The sequence below is a fragment of the Wyeomyia smithii genome, chromosome 3 (assembly GCF_029784165.1).
Source record: "Wyeomyia smithii strain HCP4-BCI-WySm-NY-G18 chromosome 3, ASM2978416v1, whole genome shotgun sequence".
Taxonomy (NCBI): domain Eukaryota; kingdom Metazoa; phylum Arthropoda; class Insecta; order Diptera; family Culicidae; genus Wyeomyia; species Wyeomyia smithii.
In genome coordinates this window covers 10,652,788-10,666,797 of record NC_073696.1, presented here as the reverse complement: position 1 = coordinate 10,666,797, position 14,010 = coordinate 10,652,788, and the positions used below count along the sequence as shown (strand labels likewise).

The 14,010-nt window shown below is 42.3% G+C and overlaps 1 protein-coding gene across 1 annotated transcript; it reads right to left on the bottom strand.

The window, feature by feature from the left end:
- Positions 1-1,735: 1,735 nt before the first annotated feature.
- LOC129727666 (beta-1,4-galactosyltransferase 2) lies at positions 1,736-4,530 on the bottom strand. Its single transcript, XM_055685707.1, has 2 exons — positions 4,211-4,530; positions 1,736-4,159 (listed from the first exon to the last, which is right to left on the bottom strand). Exon 2 carries the CDS (start codon positions 4,093-4,095, stop codon positions 3,139-3,141), a length of 957 nt encoding a protein of 318 aa, XP_055541682.1. The 5' UTR covers positions 4,096-4,159; positions 4,211-4,530; the 3' UTR covers positions 1,736-3,138.
- Between the last annotated feature and the right edge of the window lie 9,480 nt (positions 4,531-14,010).

The following is a 14,010-nucleotide window of genomic DNA, read 5'->3' as shown; positions in this document are numbered from 1 at the left end:
AATGGAGGTATTAACGATATCAGCATTGCAATTTCTTCTCTGGAAAACCCCTAAAATCGTTCAAAGACATTTCTGACGTAAAAATTGAAACTAAAAAGATAGAGCGAAAAATGTGTTTTTCAATCTAAATCGGTTATTTTCATAGATATAGAAAAACTTTTTTTCTACAAAGGTGCTTAAAATTAACTGTAACATTGTAAGCTGTAGCATTGTTACATTTCTTCTATCTACAAAAATAAAAAAGTTAGATAGGTACTTGATTTTATTGAAAATTTGGATCGCCCTAATTTTTGATAATTTTTTATTAGGCGCACTATCATACGTAACAACTTTGTAGAAATTTCTTCTACTTACTTTTCTAGATCCAAATTTTCTCCATCATAGAGTTGTGCTAGGATAGTTAAAATTTTCGCAAGCTTCTTTTACGGTTTTACGGACATCTCCCATTTTATGGGAGGATTAGCCGCGGCTATCTGCTTATCGGTCTAGGTTTGCCTTTGCATTGTTCTCACGTATCCCGGCAATCTGGCAAGTGAAAATGAGAATCTACATATCCTCACAATGCGTATGATAGAAAATACCTAAATATATCAAGTTGTGGTTGAAAAATGTACAAACCTTTGATGATTTCTACTGGATAGTATTCTGACTACAGATATTTGCACAAAAACAATAACTAACAAAGAATTTAATCACAAAACCTCCACCGTTGTTGGCAAAAAATTATATCACCACCTCTAATGTGCACGAGTCTTTTGTTTTTGTCGATTATTTTTCATGTTTGACAGTTTCAGGTTGCAAAGGTTGCTGCGATAAGCTTGTAATGCTTCTTTTCGTTTAAAATCGTCCACGTGGTATGTGGATGGCTCCTTACCGAACTATCCAGAAGATCCAGAACGATGCCAAATTAAAAAAAAACTGCCTCCCGTAATGTTGATTTGACCCACGGACAATAAATTTGTCACATTTATGTCAACTAAACACGATCTCAACCAGATACCAGGATCAATCAATAGCCAATAAGTCACCGCACCTCTGCCGGTCTGTTCTGTCCACTGGTGTGTGGTGATCCTGCAAGCTGCCGTTCGAACCGATGGGAGGCCTATTCGTCAGAAGCATTGTTGTGGCGCAAAATGCCAGCTGGCGTTAGCCCATAATCTATGGACAAATAAATCAATAACCATGCCTGGTGGACGGGAGATTCGATTACCACCAATAGTTATGCATGCACACAGACTATCGGCTGACAGTTAACAGGGCATGTAGTCTGCTTAAGTATCCGAAGTAATCATGTCGTGTGACCACGCGAAATCGACGTTGATAGATTTATCTGCCAGAACGGTAGTATTCAGATTCAGGTTCCAGTAGAAATTGACTTTCCTTGCTTTAAAGTTTGGGTCGCCAGGACAGCAAACAAACAGCTAGCAGGAAGGTGGGTTGCGTGTTGAAAACATGGCATATGATTTTTTTGACACAAAGGATAATTCTTGTAGATCTTTTTAAAAGAAAATAGTACCTATTCCTTGCAAGCAAATGAATTCGGAAACTGGAGTGGCGACGCGACAATTACCCACAACCTTCAGCTGCATTAAGACAGGATTGTGTCCGCGCTAACCGCGAACCAAGTGCGCTATCTTTCGACTTTAGTAAGGAAACAACTCAAACTGCACCCACTAACTGAGTGATTCAGGGAGCAGGGGTAAAACATCTTTAGGTCAGTAAAACAACCGCGAAATTTGTTTCCAATTTTAATTTTATTAAATGTTAGGCTCGGACTAAAAATTTTTGTTCAGATATTATTACATGTTACCTCATGTGGTGTTCTGTTTTAGCGTTTGACAATTTTAAACGATTTGAATTCAGCCGGAATTTCGATCCCTTCAGTGATTGTTGAATCGGTAAAAATGACTGACGATCAACGTTCTATGGCTGGGCTCAATTTGTAATGTAAACATCGGAGTCGATGTCGGCAAAAACTGTAAGTAGTTGTATTTCTATGCGTTGTGAAAATTGTGTCTATAGCTGTATGCACTATACTATGTTAAGACTAGACATCGCCCTATTCTACGGATTTTGGGCCAAATCACGTGGGTCACGTTTGCTATGCAACTGGTATCGATTTACCAGTATGGATAAAGCGGTAAAACTTTTGGTATCGTGCCGCAAGTGTGCCCGTATAAACTTTACGTATAGAACTCTGCTGATCTATCAGGTAACAGCCAAAACTCAACGAAAATAGGTGCTCTGTCCAGCCTTAATCATTTTTTGTCTATTTGCAACTGACCCAGAATGGGCTCTGTATTTTAGTTATTACAATTCTCTTATATCTAGAATTACTGTGTGGTACTAGAATCGCGTGAAACGTGTTTAACCTCACCGATTTAAGTGTCTACGTTTTGATATATATTTTTTGGTTTATTTGCAAATTGAAAATCCTACTTATAAACTAGTTTCTATACTTAGATTAGCTATCCGCTAATTGTAAAAATAATACCAACGAGTTCGTAAACTCAACTGTTACTCAAAAGCGCTGTCAGCTACGATTTTATAATAACATTCAAAACAGTACCTACGTTATGCTTCATAACTTAACTCGTGTACTCTTATGCGCGATGCTGGAGCTGTTTAAGGCCTTTATTCTTTTACTGTTTAGTTTACCCTTTACAATCCAAACTACCGAGATAAAAATTTTGCTCCACCAAACTGGCTCTTTAATTGACAAAGACAGTAGACAGGTTTGATTCACAGTATCACCTTTTAAAAGTTTCAACAGTGTTGTTTTATGTTGCTTCAATAAATTTGTGCAGAAAGGTTCGAAATTTGTTCTACCCATTCACACAGTCCACTCTCATAACAAAACGGTAAGATTTTAATTTACTATGCCAGAACTAGTCAGTGCATCCCGAGATTATGGAAGTGTAAAATATTTGTTTCTCGCTAATTATAAAACACCTACATAGTAAGTACAGCAATACGAATCAAATCTAATTGTTACTCGTTTCATTTGCTTAAATTAAAACCTATAATCCAACGAAACTCAGTGACTATGTAAGTGTGGGTACGGTCCCTCAGGACAAAAACCAACAGCTATTTTCCTAAATAAGTGAACCACAGACCAGTTGTGGGTTGCAATCCAATCTACGTCTCCACCAAAACGTGCGTGAATAAATTGTGCATTTTGAAGCCCACTTCTTTGTAAACCAACGAGTTGAGCCCGTCAGTGTGATATCGCAGGTGACCATTTCGCAGAAAAGCAACCCTATCCTTACTCGGTTTCTCCTTCCGGTGTTTCAACATCATGTACCGGCTGTACTCCGGACTGAAACGGCAAATCTCGATCTCCTTGTTCTCCAAACGGCTATAGAAATCATCATCCTCTCCGCCCCAACCGCTAAACATGTTGGACATTCCGTTGACCTTCATAAACTGATGGGACTGAATCGAGACTGCCCCACCGAAGAGGGTCCTGTATGGCAAGTTGTATCTGAACACGTCCAAACTAGAACACATGTGCCGTGGCAGACGGGAGCAAGCGTACAAGTTTCCCAGTTGCACCGGCATCAGATCTACGTCATGCAGCACGAGACAAGGAAAATCCAATTTCATCGCTATCAATGCCCCGATGTTAAACAGTTTGGCACGATTGAACGGCTTCGGATCGTACTGTTCGATTATGAAAATCCGATAGTGAATCCTCTGTCTCCGTAGGTAGTTGTGCATATAGATTAGGAACTGGTTCAGCTGGCTCTCCCGCTGCCGGTAGGGGACAATAATCGCTGTACTAAAGCTGGGAAGACAATCCTCCGGGTGCCATTCGCCACCCAATTTCACGTTATTATTAATAATCTCTTCAGTGAAAGGCCTCCGGTAAAGGTACACATTTTCTTCGATCACATCGCTGTAGTCACAGCGTATTCCGTTCCGCATCAGGCTCACGTTCTTGGTGGTTTTACGCACCAGCTGATCGTAGATTTCCTCTCCCTCGATGTAATCATAGCGGCTCGCGAATCGTCCCGGCCACACCAGGTACACCAGCAGCACGCAATAGACTAGACACGCGTATATCTGTCGCAGTGAAATGCGTAGCGTAATCATACTGCCCTGTCTTTATTGTTCGTACGAAATCACGTGTATTTCCGCTCTCGTCAGAATATTGAACCTATAACATTTTTTTTAAGTTTTTGTACTGAAATCAAGCTACCATTCTTACCTTCTAATTTATAAGGACGGGAAACTGGAGCGCCAGGAAGGGTTTTACAATTTTCAACAATAACAGGCATAAAATGACAAAAACAAATCACAAGGTTTTAACACATTTGGAAAAGAAAATTTGAAAGAGATATGAATAGTATTAGTCAGTGTACACAGGTTGTACTTATAACGGTGAGAAAACACATTTTTTCGTTTTATTCGATGTAAATCTATCCTTCAGCCTGTTTTTTCTGGGTAATGCACTGACTGCAAGGTCTGCACCGACTTATGCTCGGTTTGATTATTGATACCTGCATAGCAGCATAAAAAAACAACATGCGGCAAGGATGGTTGCCAGTTTGGATAACAAGATTGTAAGAGTTCACTAAATTTTCGAATTTACTTTAACAAAGAGTATTAAATCATATATCCATGCATTGTCCAAACAACAATTGATTATTCCAATACTGGGTAACAAATTTAAAGTTGAGCGTTTTATAGGCATAAGAATTTTAGGAACGTGGCCACGATGATTCTAATTCAAACTTGTGGGTGCATTTGTAATAGATTGCATGGCAACCGGTCTGGATTTCTAAGCGTGATTTCAACTGACAATCAGCTGTCATTGTTCATCAAGTGGTGCTGTGTGCGTGTACCAGGCATGCCAGTTGTAACGATTTGTCTGCTCTTATTCGTTCATTGTAAAATCTTGGTATTTTTATATTTTCTAAATCTATAAGTTTTCATAAATGGCACAATTTTGTTCTTGTTGTGCTTCCAGTTTATTCGAAGACTTTGAAACTTTAATTTGTCCAATTTCAAAAGCTTACCTCTGTCAGTTTTCAGCGTTCTGTCTTGCAGCAATCGATTGGAAAATCAGTTACGCCCAAGTGCGAACGATTTCAATTTTAGGATGCTATAGATTTGTACTATTTTAAAAAATGTCAAGCTTTGTTCAACGCAGATTTCGACCAATCAAAGCTGAGCCGAGTGGCCAGAAACCATTCAATATGGGTATTTCCGAAACCAAGATGAGGTTATTTTGAAATACTACATGGAAACTTCCGGTTTTTGAAAAAGTGACCTAATACCACAGACAAACAGACGTACCACTGCATACAAAATTCTAAGGAAATTGTGGTTCCGACTTACTTGTGCGACACCTACTGGGCATATTCCGCAAAAGATAAACTTTCAGCTTTTCTGCTGATTTTGGCAGCACGGTGCTCGAATAATGTCAACTGAGTCCAAAGAAAAAGGCACATCAGCGCCACCACCGCTGCGGCGGGAATATTCCGCATAACTGAAACTCATTTGAAATGAGCGTTATTTTGATCCACGGAAATAAATCTCGTGGTACGTCTGTTTGTCTGTGCTAATACCATCCAACAAGAATATTTTCGAAACAAATATGATACCCAGAGCTAAAGTGAGAGTGAAGAGTTCTTCCTGCACCCATTTCGAGTTAAATGCAATTTTTGCCGAATTTTTTTCGTATCTGTCAGGGGAACCGCTGACCATTGAGATGTTGGGTACGCAGCAATCCAGCTGCATTCATCCAGGAGCCGTGGATCAACGAATCCAAAGTTCTCGGACTTAACGCTCCTAACGGTAGGTTAATCTACTGTGACACGCAGTCCAAACCAAGGACTGCAATTCTGCTAAATAGAGAACTAAAATTTTTACCTATTACAGAATTTATCCAACGCGACGTCGTTGCCGTCACGGTTGAAGTACCGACTACCAGAGGAAAGCAGGAAATGGTTGTCGCGTCGGCCTACTTCCCGGGCGACCAAGGTGATATACCGCCACCCGAAGTTGCTGCGCTCGTGCGGTACTGCAAGGCCATCAACAAGCCGTTTCTGATCGGCTGCGATGCCAACGCTCACCACACGATCTGGGGCAGCTCGGACACCAACACCAGGGGTGAGTACCTACTTGAATACCTTACTTCTAACGATGTCAATGTATGTAATGTAGGGAATAACCCCACGTTTATCAACGCTATCAGACAGGAGGTCCTTGATCTCTTTCTGTGTAGCGCCTCTATTTCTGAAAGGATTAAAAATTGGCATGTCTCCGATGAAACTAGTTTGTCGGACCACAGACACATCGTTTTTAATATAGAGGCTAACCCTCTGAAAAGAGAGCTGTTCAGAAATCCTAAGAAAACAGATTGGGAATCCTTTAAGGAACACCTGATCGATTCACGAACTTTCAGTTACAGCAACATTCGAAATTCAGTTGACCTGAATTCGGCAGCAAATGATCTACAAAACAGAATCATGGATGCTTTCGACGCTAACTGTCCACTAACACAGCGGTCAGTATGCCGTGACGTACCCTGGTGGAATGATCAGCTTAGTGACCTTCGTCGGGAAACTAGGCGGTTGTTCAACAGGGCAAAAGTCACGTCTAACTGGGACGACTACAGGGCGTCCCTCACTAAGTACAACGCCGAGCTACGCAAGGCTAAACGGAAATCCAGAGTTAGTTTCTGTGAAAGAATCCAAACTCTGTCGGAAGCTACGCGGCTCCAAAAGGCGATGTTCAAAGACCATACTAACGGTTTAGGACAGGTGAGGAAAGAGGATGGATGCCTCACTGTCACTACCAAGGAAACGCTGGAGGTTCTTATAAACACCTACTTTCCTGGATCGACAGAGACCGAAGAACTGAATAGTGATGGGTCGCGGCAGGACAATTCGAGACACATGGCGTCTCGGGAGTCCATCCTGCTGGCCCGTTGACTGTTCACGGAAGCTTCAATAGGTTGGGTTCTAAGCTCATTCGACCCTATGAAGTCTCCTGGTCCAGACGGCATACTACCCATCTTTCTACAAAAATCGGCCGCAGTTATCATGTCCGAACTCATCAACCTCTTCAGAGCCAGCTTTATCCTGGGCCATATTCCGGATAACTGGCTGAAGGTGAAGGTAGTGTTTATCACCAAAGTTGGAAGAAAGGACAAAACCCTACCTAAAACTTTCAGACCCATAAGTCTGACTTCATCGCTTCTCAAGTTGATGGAGAAAATAATGGATAAATATATCCGTGATGAGTTTCTTAAAGACTCCCCGCTGAACAGGAACCAGCATGCCTATCAAAGCGGCAAGTCAACAGAAACTGCTCTTCACGGCTTAGTGACGTTGATTGAAAAGTCCCTGAGTTATCAGGAGACGGCGCTATGTGATTTTCTTGATATTGAAGGGGCCTTCGATAACACGTCCTTTGCATCAATTGATACGGCTCTTTCTCATAAGGGAATCGACCAAACTTCAAGGAACTGGATACACGCAATGCTCTCTAGCAGAGTGATCACAGCAACCTTGGGAGATTCGTCTGTAACAATGTCAGTGATCAAGGGATGCCCGCAAGGAGGAGTTCTCTCGCCCTTGTTATGGTCACTAGTTGTCGACGCACTTCTCAACAAGCTTTCACAGCTTGGTTACGAGGTCATTGGATACGCCGATGACATCGTCCTCATCGTCAGAGGTAAAGATGACGCAACTCTGTCGAGCCAAATGCAAACGGCTCTGAATTCCACCATGTCATGGTGTTTACAGGAGGGTCTAAACATAAACCCCTTAAAAACAGTCCTAATTCCATTCGGCAGACGAAAGACAATCTCCATCACTCCTCCAATACTGAATGGAGTTAGACTGGGCTTCAGCAATGGAGTCAAATATCTCGGAATTATTCTGGACAAGAAACTGAACTGGTCTGCACAACTGGATCATGCCGCTAAGAAAGCGATCTCAGCGATCTGGGCCTGCAGAACTCTGTTCGGTAAGACCTGGGGACTGAAACCAGACTTGGCACTCTGGTCTTACAAGACCATTGCCCGACCAAGAATCACCTATGCTGCCCTAGTGTGGTGGCCTAAGGTGAACGAAGTGACTGCGCAAGCCAAACTCAAAAAAGTTCAAAGACTTGCATGTCTTTCGGTTACCAGCGCTATGCGAACAACTCCAACTACCTCTACATCTTCATGTGAAAAAGGAAGCAGAGCTTGGCGCTCTAAGGTTGCAAAGGAGGAAAACCATACTTGAGGGAGACCAAATCGGCCACCTTCGCATACTTAGGGAGTTCAAACTAACTCCGCTATTGATCACAGTCTCCGACTGGATGGACGTTAGGACCAATATGGATATTCCATATAGAGTGATTGAAACAAACCGCTCTATGTGGAACAATGGAGGGCCTAATCTTCCACCTGGCATCGTCAATTTTTATACGGACGGCTCTAAAATGGGATCCCTAACGGGATCTGGTATATACGGACCCGGTATCAGGGAAACGTTTTCCCTGAGAAAATGGCCCACCGTTTTTCAAGCAGAGGTATATGCCATATATATCTGCGCAAAAATATGTCTGCAACGCAACTACAGACATGCGAAAATCGGTATATTCTCGGACAGTCAAGCAGCACTACTAGCACTAAAGTCCGTGAAATGCGCTTCCAAACTTGTTTGGGAATGCATTGAAACTCTACGGGAACTTTCCCGACAGAATTCAGTTTTTCTGTTTTGGGTGCCCGGACACTGCGGAGTCGAGGATAATGAACACGCTGACAACCTAGCAAGACAGGGATCAGCTCAGCGGTTTATTGGCCCCGAGCCGTTTCTGGGTACGTCCATTTTCGCTATCAAAAGCGAACTACTAACTTGGGAAAGGTTAGAAATAGTGTCCCAATGGCAACAGGCACAGGGTTGTAGACAAGGCAAACAGTTTATCTATCCGAACCCTGGAACCGCCAGAAAGCTACTTAGTATAAATCGTAGTGACCTACGGATAATCACGGGACTCCTCACCGGACACTGTCCCGCTTTTTATCATTTAAAGAAAATCGGCGTAGTGTTGAACGACACCTGCCGATTCTGCAAATCTGAACCAGAGTTCAGAGCATTTGCTTTGCTCTTGCGAAGCTCTTGCTTCCTCTAGGTACAACTTCTTAGGAAGTTACCTTTTAACTCCATACCAAGCATGGAGCTCCGATCCCAAGCAGGTCATTCAACTATGTTGTACCTAATTGGGGTACAGGTTTACAACAAAACAGTTCTACTCCATCAATGAGTACGAACAATCCGTAACCTGTGCACAGCAATCGGGGCCCGCCACAAAAGACAATCAGCAAGAATGTCGCAGTGGCATTTCAGTACCCAGTGCCCTTCAGGCATACAGAGATTGACGCAGCAAATATATAAGATATGACAGCGATAGCATAGTCCTGCAACTAAAGAGCCTAAACCTTAGTGATTTCTGGGGTCTGTCCCCCCGCAGCACGTCGGAAACGCTTCTAAAGGCCAAAACAGGGCAAAATAGGCAACCTACTGAAATTGAGATCACTATCATCAATGCCAAATCGCAAAATGGTCCCAAATTAAACTGCAAACCGCCGAAAAGGACTGAAAAGGTTAGAACAAGCCAAAGTAGGAAATGATCCCAAATTAAGCTCAGAATCGATAGAAAGGGCAGCTTCTGAAGGGCAGAAAGGACCTAAAATACAAAATGACCTCAAATTGAGCTCAGAAACACTGAAAAGTGCTTTTACAAACCAGATAAAACAGGAAATGATCTTTAATTAAGCCCAGAACCGTTAGAGAAGACTTCTAAAGGCTAAATAAGGTAAAAATAGGAAATAATCCCAAATTAAACATAATCGCCAAGGGACCAGCAAACGAAATAGGAAATGATCTTAAATTGAGCTCAGAATCACCGAAAAAAAGCTCCCGAAGGCCAGAAAAGCCGAAATAGAAAAGTAATAATCAATATTTCACAAAACTGTTCCTCACTTTACCTACTCAACATATTTATGATCGCCTTCTACTTACCCTAATAACAGTCATTAGTATAGAAGAGTCATTTTGGTCGAATTTGTAATTGTATACGACTGTTGAAGAAATGTTTGAAATCAACAAATTTTCACTCAGAATGTCTATTTACTCACTTTGTTGGTCGCCGGACCGTTCAAAGGTTTAGGGCCGAACGAATAAAGGATGTCCAGCTTCTTCTGTCTTCAGCAGCCGTTCTCCAGTCACCTCATACACCAGCCTGGTTTTCTGCTGAAGATAGTTCTAGCGGCTTCCTTGAGCGTCCATGTTTCTTGTCCGTAAAGGGACACCGGGAGAATCAGTGTTTTATACAGCGCTTATTCGAGTTTTCAAACTACGGGACCTTAGCTAGTACGTGGTCCGTAGAAGACACTGTTCCCAGCTGAAACTCGTCGTTCCACTTCACGGTTCAAATCGTTGTCACATGTCACAAGCGTACCATGATAAACGAATTCATAAGGTACTTCTAATCGTCTCCCATCAACGCTCTCTGCCAGCTACCATGTACTTTGTTTTGGATGAGTCAATGCTGAGCCCCGAACTCACATTCCTCTTAAAATACCTGAAAGCTTCCTGCACGGTCGGATGATATGGATGCCGTCCACAAAACCAAGGAGCATGTAAGATTTCGTGTTGATCGTACCTTTTCTTTGCACGTTTACTCTGTGTACTGCACCTCTAAGTACGATGTTGTACAGTAAGTTAGAGAGCGCATCCCCCTGCTTCATACGACTTATACGACTTGAATTAGTTTCATTGGGAAACCTTACTTACTTACTTAAATGACCGTACGTCCTTAAACATGCCTGCACAACATAATTCCGTCAACTTGATCGGCCCATGGCTGCCCGCGTTCAATCCCGCGGGCACTCCGTACTTGCCAGATCATGCTCCACCTGGTCTAACCACCTTGCTCTTGTGCTTCTCTTCGCCTCGTACCAACCGGATTCGAGGTGAGAAGTTCTCTCTAAGAACCAATTTTGCAGAGTAATTGTACAAGGTACACTTTGCGCGGGAAGATGTTTCGACCGTAATTTTTTATGGAGCCCATAGTAGGTACGACTCCCGCTGATAATTCGCCTCCTAATCTCACGGCTTGGGAAACCTTGTTCCACTTTATTTTCACTGATTGATATGCCATCTTGAAGTCTACAAACAGATGGTGAGTCTGCAAGTTATACATACTCCCGGAACCTCAACCTGTCAGGGATCCGTCGCAGTGTGCATATTTCATCCATCGTGGAGCATTCTTTTTGTCCGTCGCTCTCTGGTACTTCTTCTTCTTCTTCTTAGGGTGGGTAGTTCAGCTGGTCGCCGTAAGCGAATTACTTCTACACTAGGCCCAGGTTATAATGCCAAAACCTCCAGGAGCAGTTCATAACGCAACGGTCACTAGAGCACATGTGAGCGAATTTACTATGGACTGAAGGTTTCAACGGCAATTATGTGTTGTAAATGGAGAACGTACCTGTTGTTACCGGTTCATATCATCTTACTCACCACAGAGTTGACTATACCTTTGTTGTTCCAAGGCATCATTGCATCGATATTAATGCCGGCAGTCTTACTTGTGGTCGTTGCGTCTGTTGCTCTCGTTTATGCCGTGTTCTCACCCTCGGTCGCACCTTTCGACATATCCCATGCAAGTCCGTCCGCGTTACTGCTATGCTTGCCATGGTTCTTTCGGTTGTTCTGGTGATCTATTAAACATTTTGTCTCGCAACCGCAAAAAAAAGAAAAAAAAATGGGAGTGGTTAATGGCAATGCCGAAAAGTACTGTCACATACATCCACATTCAGACCGTCAACATATACCACCACCCAATGAAATTCATTCTACCAAAAACGTATAACTGATAGCGAATTTATCCACTCCACTGGGTCAATGCCAACACCTGTAATAATGAAACGATACTGCGACTCACGACGTAATCTAAAGAGATGCTAGGCAGTTGTCTACATTCAAAGCTCATGTATTGGTGCGCCAAAACTGGCTCAACATTCGCTGCGCAGCTATCCATTTCAGGGTGCCAACTGCACAATAATGGGTCGAATCAAATCGAAATCGAATCGTTCTTACAGCAGTTAAAGCGAATTTTTATTCCACAGGGTCAGTACAAGTCTACCCAAGAGTAAAGAAATGGCATCACGATTTAGAACGCAATTTAGAACGCAAGGTGGATTGAAACTGACAAATTTACGGTGCGCTTTGGGCAACACGCTGGGTCAATACTGGGTCAAAATCAAGCGAAAGTGGGTGAGCTGGGTGGAATACAGAAATTGCCATTAGATCGCAACTGGGATTGACACTGGGAACAAATAAATTCGCGCAGTTAAAACAGCTGAATGAGAAAAAAAAATAATAATTATGACAAAACATACGGGTGAAAAGACATACATATGCATACACACATGTATATATAGAAAAATAATAATAATGAGAGTAATAGTAGTAGTAGTTGTCAGAGAAGTGGGAAGGGTTAGTAATGCTACATTATATGAGTGCAATGGGTGGTCGTTAGACACGAGGTTTTGTTAGTGGTTTTAGGGTTAGTATAAACCTCTATTAAGCCCTACAGGCCCCGCCAGTATTTAGTTTTGTTAGGTCATGCGAAACTAAAACCGGCGGTGTGATAAGTCAAGCGTAATCAAAAAATCACAGGAGGGTTGTGTGCAAAGCCACGACCGCAAGGTTGAAGTAGAATACTTTTACAAGAGAGTTAACCCGGCTGCTTGGCATGTCAGTCATTTTTCCTAGTAAATAAATGTTGACCGCTCATTGGCAGTATTGAAAATTCTGTGCAAATGAAGTTGAAGTACTACTCAATTTCAGTTTGCACATATAAATACGACCTTACTGAACAGGAAAAGTACAAACTCTTTGCGGCGCAAACAAGTTTCAACAGTCAGAGTATATGTACATAGGAATGCTAATGAAGATAATTAACTTTTGGTTAAAGCTCAGAACGATAAAATATTAAATCTTCAATTCATTTGTTTGGTTGTCCTAAAAAGAACAGTTTGTTGTTGAAACTAAAAACCGGATATGACGCTGATTGCATCTTTGTGTTACGCCGATAGCGGGCGTTATGGTGAACTTGCGTATGACGAAGGTATCGTATTACTTGTTTTATTAAATGGGAGAAAGAGAAATATTGTAATATTTTGTAAACATTTAATTCAAACAATATTACCAAATCGTAGTCAGGCACTCTGATAACAAAGCTAAGCCAGCAGGAGTTTTGATTGCCAAAATCCAGAATGCTTGTGTAGTTGCCAAAATAAGGCAGAGCTTCACCGGAGGAAGGCCGAAACCTTCAACCGACAAGGAAGCTCCGATAGCAGAAAAATAGTGGTTTCGCATTCAGGAACGGCATCGTAGTTAGGGATTCTATTCTATTCACCCGGCCGTAGGTTAATGTACAGCTCTACTTGAGGCTGTACATTAACGTACGGCCGGGCGAATCGGTTCGCGCCGCTTTTCGCGTTTAGCCTGGCAGAGGCCTAATGCGCACGGCCAACACAATAGAAAGGTGTTTTCATATTGAAAATTAGACACGGCTTTACTGGAGTAAGTGTTGGCAAATGCATCTACCGCTAATACCGCCGCTATCGTACGAAGGCGCGTCGTTTCATGTGGGGAATAATATCAACAACGAAAATGACGCGCGTCTAAGCACATCTGAACTGTTTCGCAATGCCGCTTCCATTTACTTTCTTATAACATCGGCCTCAGGGAAGTACCGGCTGCACCTACCGCTGAGGCTGTTACCATACTGCTACTGGTACCCAAAGCTATTAACTCTTCAAATTAAGTGTTTTATTTGTCCTCAAAAGAACAATTGTTCAATTCGGTACCGGATATAATGCAATCGCATCTCTGTAATATTACCGATAGTAATATTCTTTTGAACAAAATGATCCAACTTTTCCATTAGTGGAAGTGCCGGCTGATTTACGGCAAAAATCTCGTCCGACCGCTCGCG

Excerpts from the sequence above, each read along its gene's own strand:
- LOC129727666 (XM_055685707.1), bottom strand. The coding sequence starts at position 4,095 with ATGATTACGCTACGCATTTCACTGCGACAGATATACGCGTGTCTAGTC.